This window comes from Micropterus salmoides, unplaced genomic scaffold (assembly GCF_014851395.1).
Source record: "Micropterus salmoides isolate LMB-PRFRI ecotype aquatic unplaced genomic scaffold, ASM1485139v1 Ms_hic_scaffold_1073, whole genome shotgun sequence".
Lineage (NCBI taxonomy): Eukaryota > Metazoa > Chordata > Actinopteri > Centrarchiformes > Centrarchidae > Micropterus > Micropterus salmoides.
The window spans coordinates 6,007-17,927 of NW_024040123.1; the positions used below are offsets into that span (position 1 = coordinate 6,007).

Genomic DNA, 11,921 nt, shown 5'->3' on the forward strand with positions numbered 1-11,921 from the left:
GACTTTCACAAAATGTACAAAACAACCTTGAATGATGTTTTTAAACATTTTTATTTGTCCATTTTACACAAAGTCCGTCAGCTGCAGCACTTTCCAAGTAAAAGTTCAAGCTGTCTTTTTAAAACTCTGCAAACTGAATCAGATATGGTTTGAAAGTTTGTTTTCTAGAGCACAATGTTGACTAGTTCATTTATCAGATATCTAGAAGAGATGTGTTCATGTGACAAACTGGAATATGTTTCTAATGCGTTAGCTAATCTTTAAAGCCTGTTACACTGGGCTCTCGTCTTCCAGCTTTTCTCACTTGCTAACATGCATCGGTCCAAACTCTTCACACAGTCAGAGAAACAGAAGTGTGTGTGGATCAAACTGTCAATCACTTTTATTGCTAATTGCTGCACACATTCAATGAGCACTTTCTCTAAAATCAGGAACTCTTTTCTTTCCTGCTCCACCTCCTGCAGAACTCTTTATATTAATCAAAACAGCATTTCTGCACCAAACAATCTGAAATCTCTAGAAGAGCTCAGCAGAATATTGACTTCAATGCGTCTGTGTAGAGAACTGTGTGCAGTGTTTGGAACAAAGAGCTGCAGTCTGAGTGGAAAGCAGGAAATGTGCTTTCATTTGAGCAGATTTGCTTCAGAGGGTTGGAACATGAATTACAGGTGATACTGCAGCACTGAACTTTAGGAACTAGACTTTAGTTTGAACTTTTTCTTTTTCCAAAGTAAATGACTGTACGGAATGATAAAGAAACAAGTCCTTCCTTTTTCCACTTCAAAGATGAAAGTTCATCATTTCTGTAGAATGCTCCTTGTAATCAGTGTTTTTAGCTCAGTGTGTTATCAGTGACAGTGTTTGCTTTCTGACTGAGAGTTGTTGCCTGTGTTTGGTCCAACCAGTTTATTTTGAGACATGTATGAAGTGTTTTGGTGGTTTTAGTGAGTGTTGGAGGTGAGATTAACTGTTTGGCCCAGATGCATGCTGCATCATATTAGAATCTATTACGATCTCTGAGTTGTACTCTGATCTGTGGAGCCAGTGAGTTCTTGTAAACGTTCTTGTGAGACTCGACCTTGTCAGATTCCCAGAGAACACTGATATCTGGCAGCCTGACGCCTGAGCTGCTGTCTCTAGCTGATCAGTCTAACTGTTGTCTCCCTAACAAGGACAGTTACATGAGAGAAAGAACTAGAGCTGGAAGGTCAGTGAACACTTGAGGGCTCAGATAACGACTCCAAGCTACACCTGTCTTACCCAAATATATATAGACATATTATATATGGAAGTCTCTTTGGATAAAAGCGTCAGCTAAATGATTCATTTTGGGAGGAAAAACATCAAACTTTCATCAGCAGATGCTTTTGTCCTGGTCTCTCTTATTTAAGCACAACTTCTCTCCACACAGATATTAGATTTGCAATAAGAAGGACATTCTCTTTAAGAACAATATTTTACTTGTCGGTCAGCTGTTTGATACTAATGGCAGGCTGTAGAGCTACTCAGACTTTTTGATGACGAATCAAATTCCCATATCAGTTAAAGAGTATGCGATTGTTTTTGATGCCGTTCCTTCAGGAGGCAGGATGCTGCTGGACGCATTAACTTCCTGTGGCCACACTATCACACTATCACTTTATTTGACTCTGCTGCAAGCAACAGGTCAATTCAAAACTAATACGAGATTTATTCCAAAAAGGTGTTGTTACTATTCCTTCCATAACATCGTGTTAGAATAGTATAATAGAGAGTGTGTCTTGGGATAAAGTGTGGTTATTACCCTTTAAATATTTGCTCACTAAGAAAGTGAGAGAAGTTTTGTGTAAAGTGATTCAGTGGTTCTACCCAGCGAAATCTTTCTTTAAAGATATAAACAGAATATTCAAACTGAGTGTTCTCTCTGTGAAAATGCAGAGGAAAATGTTTCCCATTTATTTTGGAACTGTTCTCATACTGAGAGTTTCTTTGTGTTTAAAGGATGTTTTCTTTGGTGTTTTTGATTTCAGGGAGGAGAAGAAAGGACTATATTTCATAACAAATCTGTTATTCTTTCTTGCCAATTACCATATCCACAAAATGTTATATTCAGCTCTTATGATTTATGGATGTGACTGATGTTGGAACTCAAGAACAGAAGTTGGTACTTTTTCATCAGAAAGCCTAAATGAATCTCTTAAAGTATATATTTGTATATTTTTTGTACCCTGGAGAATGAAATGTTGTATATGTCATTATATGTTGTTGCTTGTGCTGACATTTTCAATACAGACAATTTATTTTTTTAAATTGACAGGAAACTCACCCTCTTTCTGGGGCTTTTCTCACTTCCCCAATTTGTGCCTCCTCCACTCCTCCAGTTCGCATCTCGGGTGGGAGGGATAAGACGCCGAGCGAGGATCAAATTTGGGAAATGAAATGAAAAAGGTGCGACTAAGTGGTGCATGACACGTTTCCTCACACAAGACTCCGAGGACGAATCAGAAAGGTATGTTATGTCCTTTTTAACTAACTATAGAAAATCGCCGGGACCGATTGGCATAAAGTTTCTCTTCCTCTTTTAAACCACAGGTCAGCTGAAAGTCACAAGTTAAACTGAAACTTAATTTTAATCTTGGGTGTTAAAAAGTGGATTTAACTTTGCTCGTACTTCTCAACCTGTCTGCTGCAGAGAGCCACAGAAACAGGAGACTGCTTGGAGAAAAGAAAGAGAGGAAGCTGAACTTCCAGGTAAGTTCACTAAACATGTGTCTGTTAACGTTACTTGAGTCCAGCTATCGTTGTACTTGGCATCATTTTGATCCGTTTATTACAATTTAACCACAGCAACATGTTTATTTTGGGTCCATCCCGCTGTAGGAAACCAGATTAAAGCCCAATATTTGCTGATTGTGTTTACTCGCTTTAAAAGAGCTGCCGTTAATACTAAAGATTTAATAAGCCACCAAAAAAACCCACCTACAGTGCGACCAGTTTAGTCATATACCTTTTAAAATGGATCCAGCAAACTGGAAAAATATTTAAGAGGCTAAAGGTTAGCCCTGGCCCAGCAGAGTTCAGAGTTCTCTCATACAAAGGCTGCAGTAAAGCAACACACACTGGAGAATACTTTTAAAAGGAGACAGAAACTTCATTTAATGTAGTGCACTGTTCAACTGTACTAGGAAATTACAAGTATCTCTCAGCAGATATTAAATTACTCGATTGGGATCCGGGACAAAAATACATGATCAGGACCTCCCTACAAAAAAGGCTTCAAGTCCAAATTCTTTCATCACTTCTCTCTGAAGTCCCTGCATCTGCTCTTCTTCTCTGAAAATGGCAAATGTTGCATTTTCCCCGACCTGCTTGGAGCCTGATCATTTCTGCCTGCAGCTATATTGTTATAATTTTTTATAGTATATAAAGAAATAATATAATAACAGGCTATAATTTTACCTGCTAACAAATCCCATTATTCTGTTGAACCTTAGCTCTCTAACGTCTCTGTGTAACGGTACAAAAAGCTCTTTCAGACATGTTGCTGTCACAACGCCACACTTTATTTAAACTTCACAAAGAACTTGGAGTATTGATATGCAAGTGTAATACGGTCAGAAACTGGGACTACTTCATTTCAGTTGTGAGCCCGGCTTCCTCTTCATTCTTATCCAACTTTCTCAACAATAACACATCTGAGCCCGTCGCTCCTAGCCAACCTGTGCTACTTGTGACCTGACTCAGGGGGGTGTTCACAATGCTGCTGCAACATAATGTTAAAAGAATTTTCCAGGATATTTGACTTTTTCTCTTAATTTCCACGAGTTTTCCATGACTGGATAATTGGTCAGTTGTTTTCCAGGACGTGTGGGAACCCTGAATGAGCAGTAATCTCGTACAATATAAAAAGTAAAAACAGAACACAGATTTCTGTTTACTTACGCTTTATTGTATTAAATATGTACAAACATTGAATGTCAACATTTAGGCTTCTGAAAACTCCCCCACATTACCTGCGCCCACATCGTTAAAGGTGAGGCGCTACATGACTTGTGTGATACAAGAGAGCCACTAACCTGAAAAAACACACTCATATTAAAATTAATTTCAATATTCCTACCAAATTATATGCTTATAATATTCAGCCTCACTTAAAAAAATGAAACCCATTTATTTTAACGGCTGTGAAATATAAAAAACATTAAATATTTCTAAGCGGTGAGTAGGCTTACTGTCACATCTTAAAAACCTACAACTAGCCTACAAGGCTTTTGTTCCTTATAATTATGAAGAACAAAAAATAACACTAGTATAAATAAATGCAGAAATAAATCATATATAAATACATTTTGGTAGTAAAGGCTATTTCTTTATTTTTACATTCACTTATTTATTTATACTTGTAGTTTTTTTTCCTTTTATAGCAGTGGATACAACGCACTGAAAAGCAGCTTGTCCATGGACTTTGAATTACATATTATTATTGTCTAATTATAAATATAATAAATATAATAAATAAAACAGTCGGTGGGGACTTGCCCGACCCTGACCTCTGACCTCTCAGCAGTTTTCAGTCCCAGCAGTAGATATTGTACTTGTATTACAGAAGCAGTATTTGTAGTAGTAGCACTATTAGAAGTGACAATAATTACAAACTGTAAAGTCTTTACAGGGACAAACGAGTAAAAAGGCCTTTAAAGAAAAGTGTTTGGAAGCCAAAGTCTGTTTGAAGAAGAGCTTTAATAGCAGACACCATCTGTGGCAGCCTGAGGTTCTGGAGGTTCTGGTCCCCCTTTGTTAGGAACCAGGACTGAGGAACAGAGTGAAGGGCCCCGCCCGGGGATCTCAAGCTGCATTCTGCCTCATTACAAACCAACGCGTCCAAAATCTAGTAGTGTACCAACTGATCCACACTGCTGCTTCATGACATCTTCCAGTGCTGAGCTGATCTTTAGTTCATCAGATGGTTAGTTAGCTCCATCTAGTGGACAGGTAGCAGAACTACATCAGACACCAGGACTAACGAGGAAGAAATTAGCAGCTTCTTCTCTCCCAGTGTTTCCTCCACACATGAAGAAGTGTCTGTTAGTTCAGCAGGTGAGAATCCGACCAGAAGCATCTGTAATGTCTGATAACCAGGATCAGGATTTAAACCATGATGTTTGGGTGTACTGTAACGAATCTTGACAGTCTAATACATCTGATATATTTTGTGGTCAACATACTGAACCTCTGGGTGAATCTGGGGGCTGTGTAACACATTTTGGGGTCATCAGATCCTGTTTAGGGCTCCAACAAGGTTTCTGTCGACCTGAATATTTGTGTCATGTTACTGAGAGGAAGGAGAACTAAAGTGTCCTGAGATGTAAAGCTTGTTGTAATGAATGAGTGCAGCTCTCTCAGCATGTTGTTGTGTTTGTGTGAAGGTGTGGGCTCTGCTATGAATCAGTGTGAGGACAGAGAGGAGGGAGTCCCTCCCTCTAAAAGCACTCTGTGTGGGGAACATGACAGCCAGACCAAAGCTCAGAGGTGAGATGAGGATCTCTAACTGTCCAGGACTCAAATCACTCCACCATCATTATTCACTCTCAAAGCTCTGTGTGTGTTGTGTTGAAGCCCAGAGCAGCAGCAGGGACCAGACTCTGCTGGACCTGGACCTGGACCCAGCTGTGTGTCCATCAAGTGTGACTGGTCTATGGACAAAGCCATTGTCTTCAAAGGTGGACCCCACTCTGCTGGACCTGGACCTGAACCCAGCTGTGTGTCCATCAAGAGTGACTGGTCTATGGACAAAGCCATTGTCTTCAAAGGTGGACACCACGCTGCTGGACCTGGACTTGAACCCAGCTGTGTGTCCATGAAGAGTGACCGGTCTATGGACAAAGCTATTGTCTTCAAAGGTGGACACCACTCTGCTGGACCTGGACTTGAACCCAGCTGTGTGTCCATGAAGAGTGACCGGTCTATGGACAAAGCCATTGTCTTCAAAGGTGGACACCACTCTGCTGGACCTGGACCTGAACCCAGCTGTGTGTCCATGAAGAGTGACCGGTCTATGGACAAAGCTATTGTCTTCAAAGGTGGACACCACTCTGCTGATCAAAGGTCAGCATGTTAATGAAGTGAATGAAGTTTAGTTTTGAGCTACTAACAGTAAAGATGCAGCTGGACAGATAAACAACATCTGAAAGTCGCTATAAAACTCTGTATCGCTGAGAAACTGCAGATTCAGCTGAAAACTCACTACCAGAGACACCAACACATAAATATATCTTTTAAATCTGCTTTGAGGACACATCTGATTTGTTATTTCATTGTTCAGGATCCATCGGCAGAGACCAGATTCTCCTGGACCCAGCTGTGTGTCCGTGAACAGCGACCGTCATGTCCCTGTTCACTTCAAAGCTGGACATAATGATGCTGAACAAAAGTAAGAATCTTAAATGTTTGTGTTGTTTTGTTGACTCTCCTAAAAAGAGCTCTCAGGTAGGTCTTGGTTCAGCACTGTTTTTTGTTAATTAAAAATAATAATAGACTCTTTATTTATTCCCAGAGGGAAATTCTCATGTCACATCAGCAGCACAGAAATGAACCAGGTTCAAAGAACAGTGCAAAACAAATGGCAAACACATGAGAAAGTAAAAATATTAAAAGTATGAGCATGCCCTTTTGTCTGCTGCTTACTGTAACTGTAAGTCCAGTTAGAGTCCAGTAGGACCTCAGCAGCCTCCTCGTCCGCTGATGTCCACTGAGACACAGCTGGATGAGTAAAACAGCAGCATTTTCTCCTGTCCAGTCTACCCTGCACCCAGCGGTGTTTCCATGGAAAGTGACCAGATCATACATTTTTATACCAAGATCTGGTATAGGTGTATGAGGATCTGTTTCTACCAGATATAACACAGCACATGTAACACTGTTTGTCATTATATGTTCAAATCATCATATTTCTTCACAGAGTTGATGAGCAGAGCTCAGAGGTTCCCAGTGGTCAGTCTGCCCAGCAGCATCAAACAGACCTGGACTCCATATTTATGGTGTGTAAATGTACAAGCTCAGCTACTACTGCTAATTACAGGAGCCACAAAGTAAATAGTGAAGCAGCATTCTGATCCAGTCTCCATGCTGCACTCTGCAGACCAGCAGGCTTTCTGTCTGTCACAGATGATCTGATGTTGACTTCTACCAGTTCAACTTTACATTTTCTTCTGTTCCAGCTGCTCCAGGAAAACATTGGCAGGTTTGTGAAGAACGAGGTGAAGAAGTTCCAGAGAGTTCTGAGTCCAGATTACCCAGCATGCTTAGGGAGGGAGGAGGAGGAGGTGTTGGACGGTGAGGAGGAGGAGCAGAGGAGGAGCAGCAGAGAGGCATTTCTGAAGATCACACTGCACTTCCTGAGGAGAATGAAGCAGGAGGAGCTGGCTGAGCGTCTGCAGAGCAGTAAGAGGATTTGAACAGATTTAACATGATGGAAAGAGGAAATGGAGGCAACATGGGAGAAGTTTCCATTTCAAACTCTGCTGTTAATATGATGCACACATTTGGATCAGATCTATGAATTCTTCTGGGCTGAAACTCAGAAACTGTTCACAGCTGATGAGCTGAAGAGATTTCATGGAGGAGGAAAATAAATACCATCTTGATGTCTTAAAGTTTACATTTATCAGATTTACTGCAGCATCCACTTATTAATCACATTTCTTCTTCATTCAGGAACTGTTGCTGCAGTGTGCCGACGTAAACTCAAGTGTAACCTGAAGAAGAAGTTCCAGTGTGTGTTTGAGGGGATTGCTAAAGCAGGAAACCCAACCCTTCTGAACCAGATCTACACAGAGCTCTACATCACAGAGGGAGGGACTGCAGAGGTCAATGATGAACATGAGGTCAGACAGATTGAAACAGCATCCAGGAAACCAGACAGACCAGAAACAACCATCAGACAAGAAGACATCTTTAAAGCCTCACCTGGAAGAGATGAACCAATCAGAACAGTGATGACAAAGGGAGTGGCTGGCATTGGGAAAACAGTCTTAACACAGAAGTTCACTCTGGACTGGGCTGAAGACAAAGCCAACCAGGACATACAGTTCACATTTCCATTCACTTTCAGAGAGCTGAATGTGCTGAAAGAGAAAAAGTACAGCTTGGTGGAACTTGTTCATCACTTCTTTGCTGAAACCAAAGAAGCAGGAATCTGCAGCTTTGAAGAGTTCCAGGTTGTGTTCATCTTTGACGGTCTGGATGAGTGTCGACTTCCTCTGGACTTCCACAACAATGAGGTCCTGACTGATGTTACAGAGTCCACCTCAGTGGATGTGCTGCTGACAAACCTCATCAGGGGGAACCTGCTTCCCTCTGCTCGCCTCTGGATAACCACACGACCTGCAGCAGCCAATCAGATCCCTCCTGAGTGTGTTGACATGGTGACAGAGGTCAGAGGGTTCACTGACCCACAGAAGGAGGAGTACTTCAGGAAGAGGTTCAGAGATGAGGAGCAGGCCAGCAGAATCATCTCCCACATCAAGACATCACGAAGCCTCCACATCATGTGCCACATCCCAGTCTTCTGCTGGATCACTGCTACAGTTCTGGAGGAGGTGTTGAAGACCAGAGAGGGAGGAGAGCTGCCCAAGACCCTGACTGAGATGTACATCCACTTCCTGGTGGTTCAGTCCAAACTGAAGAACGTCAAGTATGATGGAGGAGCTGAGACAGATCCACACTGGAGTCCAGAGAGCAGGAAGATGATTGAGTCTCTGGGAAAACTGGCTTTTGAGCAGCTGCAGAAAGGAAACCTGATCTTCTATGAATCCGACCTGACAGAGTGTGGCATTGATATCAGAGCAGCCTCAGTGTACTCAGGAGTGTTCACACAGATCTTTAAAGAGGAGAGAGGGCTGTACCAGGACAAGGTGTTCTGCTTCGTCCATCTGAGCGTTCAGGAGTTTCTGGCTGCTCTTCATGTCCATCTGACCTTCATCAACTCTGGTGTCAATCTGCTGGCAGAAAAACAATCAACCTCCTGTCGTTCTAAAGTCTTCAAAAACAAACCTGAATTAACACATCTCTACCAGAGTGCTGTGGACAAGGCCTTACAGAGTCCAAATGGACACCTGGACTTGTTCCTCCGCTTCCTCCTGGGTCTTTCACTGCAGACTAATCAGACTCTCCTACGAGGTCTGCTGACACAGACAGGAAGTTGCTCAAAGACCAATCAGAAAACAGTTGAGTACATCAAGAAGAAGATCAGTGAGAATCTGTCTCCAGAGAGAAGCATCAATCTGTTCCACTGTCTGAATGAACTGAATGATCGTTCTCTAGTGGAGCAGATCCAACAGTCCCTGAGTTCAGGAAGTCTCTCCACAGATAAACTCTCTCCTGCTCAGTGGTCAGCTCTGGTCTTCATCTTACTGTCATCAGAAAAAGATCTGGATGTGTTTGACCTGAAGAAATACTCTGCTTCAGAGGAGGCTCTTCTGAGGCTGCTGCCAGTGGTCAAAGCCTCCAACAAAGCTCTGTAGGTGGATAAATGGATGTGCAATTTCTAAAACTGTATATTTGACAAATAAAACATTCAGTTTGTGTTCATTGCTAATCCTTTTTCAGGTTGAGTGGCTGTAACCTCTCAGAGAGAAGCTGTGAAGCTCTGTCCTCATTTCTCAGCTCCCAGTCCTCTAGTCTGAGAGAGCTGGACCTGAGTAACAACAACCTGCAGGATTCAGGAGTGAAGCTGCTGTCTGCCGGACTCGAGAGTCCACACTGTACACTGGAAACTCTCAGGTCAGTAATAAGCTGTTGCTTTTAAATCCTCCTCATCTGGTTTTAGGTTCAGTTAGTGAAAATGGTCTGTAGGAGTTTCCTGCAGACGTGATTTTCTAAAACACAGAGTTTATGATGTTTTCCTGATTCCAGGCTGTCAGGCTGTCTGATCACAGAGGAAGGCTGTGCTTCTCTGGCCTCAGCTCTGAGCTCCAACCCCTCCCATCTGAGAGAGCTGGACCTGAGCTACAATCATCCAGGAGAGTCAGGGGTGAAGCTGCTGTCTGCTGGATTGGAGGAGCCACACTGGAGACTGGACACTCTCAGGTTTGGACAGACAGCAAGAGCTCACACACTGCAGGTGTCTCTAATTTCTGTTATTTTCTGTCAGTCTACTGGAGTCCATCATCATGAAGGACTTCTTATTCCTCCTCATTCTGTTCAGAGCAGTGAGTAGGCCTGAGATAGGAAACACACGGCTCTCCAGAAGTCTTATCGATTGGAAACCATTAGAAACATCAGAAACTTGGATGTAAAATCATTCTAATGTGAGACCTGCTTGCAGCATTTCTCTATGGATAGAATCAGGGGGGGACTGGTAATCTGGCATACCAGGTAAATGCCTTGTGGGCCGACGAAACTTTGGGGCCAGTGTAACATAAATTACTTATTATTTAACTGTTTTAAAAAATGGGCCAACGGTCGGCCCATAAAGCATGTACCGCAGCACATTGGGTAATTTCTATACTGACATTGGGCTGGCCCAATCACATCTCTTACAACCCCCCCCTCCTCTGCTTTCTGTTTCTTGAGTTGGGGCCAAAAAAAATTGCCACCAAATGCGCAAAATAACCGATATGTTAGCAGGAGGAGAGTGGAGGTGAAGCGGTAAGCATGGAGTAGCTCAGCCTGTAGGGAGGGAGCAGGGAGGGAGGGTATAGTGTCATTTACACTGGGGACGCTGGGGACATGTCCCACCACTTTTGAAATGGCAGATGTTGTCCACATCACTTTTTGAAAGCATTTGTTAAAAATGTTAATGTTAAGAAATGTTAATTAACAAATGAAATGCTTTGAGAAAGGTTTATTTGCACTATTCTGAAAACCAGCAATGCAATAAAAACATAGAAGAAACATCTGCGTTGTCCAAAAAAAGAACTTAAGCTAAAAAAAAGCTCCAGATTTTTATATTCTGAATCATCACTTGCCAACTGAATTTGTGCTTCCCTTTACATAAATAAAGACATTCCACCATAAATTGGTGCAGAAAAATCCCCAGAATGCAGGAAATTAAGTGTTTAATGCTCAAAATAGTATTCAAATGTATTCTTGTCTTGTTCTCGTGACCCCAATCTTGTGCAATGTCACATCTCATGGGCAAAGTGTGTCGTCACCCCCTAATCTGAGCCTTAAATGTCCCCACCACTGTTCAACACAAAGTGAGGCCCTTGGGTAGGATGTGTGCCATGCTGTAGTGACAGTGATGATGATTACTTCAATTAAGGTTGATGATTATAACATATGAGTACACTGATTCACTTGCACTGGTGCACTTATCCATGGCACATACCACTCTGCTTGTTTGTTACAGTAGGTACACATGTTATATATGGAAGGATGGTGTATCGGTGAAGTGTCTCACCAATTTAGGTGAGCCGCCTGAGCCAACAATGCCGGGGCCAATTTTTTAGTCCCAGTCCAGCTCTGGATGAAGAGTGTTTGAGGTTCATCTCAACAATACTAAATTGTTGTGAGATTAATGTAGCTGCAGTGTTACAAGTCTAACTACATTTCTCAGTAGTGTGGTGGTAGCTTCGTTTTTTCTGATCAAATGGCTTTTCAACCTCGAAGCTCCTTATTGATCAAGTACGTGGTAGCATCACACACTGGGGTTGGGCCGATAGACGATGCCATCGGTGATGGCTGATGTCTGGTGAAAGCAGGATTAATCCCCAAAAACATTATCATTATCATTTTTAAAAATACCTGGTTTGCACCGGTCTCTGAATTCTCTTCTCCCCACACTCACACACAGCTAACGTTCTCGTAAACATCTCTGGTCTCTCTCCACCTGTCTGCTCCACTTTCTCCATCAGCAGTGTTTTATAAAGTCGCCTAAAACACACAGAACTCGTCTTTTTCATTGTTCCACCCGTGATCTGTTATCACGGCAGCAGGTGAGC

The 11,921-nt window shown here is 42.2% G+C and overlaps 1 protein-coding gene across 1 annotated transcript; it reads left to right on the forward strand.

Moving 5' to 3' along the window:
* The first annotated feature begins 2,309 nt into the window (after window positions 1–2,309).
* LOC119896810 (NLR family CARD domain-containing protein 3-like) lies at window positions 2,310–9,635 on the forward strand. The gene is made up of 8 exons (XM_038710251.1): window positions 2,310–2,488; window positions 2,672–2,730; window positions 5,406–5,508; window positions 5,596–6,084; window positions 6,302–6,409; window positions 6,938–7,016; window positions 7,197–7,419; window positions 7,693–9,635. The coding sequence occupies exons 1-8, from the start codon at window positions 2,445–2,447 to the stop codon at window positions 9,498–9,500; spliced, it is 2,913 nt and encodes a 970-aa protein (XP_038566179.1). The 5' UTR covers window positions 2,310–2,444; the 3' UTR covers window positions 9,501–9,635.
* The last annotated feature ends 2,286 nt before the right edge of the window (window positions 9,636–11,921 follow it).

What these genes read in the sequence shown, in the direction of transcription:
- LOC119896810 (XM_038710251.1), top strand. Translation starts at nt 2,445, where the DNA reads ATGACACGTTTCCTCACACAAGACTCCGAGGACGAATCAGAAAG. An exon ending in ACCTGGACTCCATATTTATG is followed by an intron (nt 7,017 to 7,196) that starts GTGTGTAAATGT and finishes CTTCTGTTCCAG; the next exon opens with CTGCTCCAGGAAAACATTGG. An exon ending in GGCTGAGCGTCTGCAGAGCA is followed by an intron (nt 7,420 to 7,692) that starts GTAAGAGGATTT and finishes TTCTTCATTCAG; the next exon opens with GAACTGTTGCTGCAGTGTGC.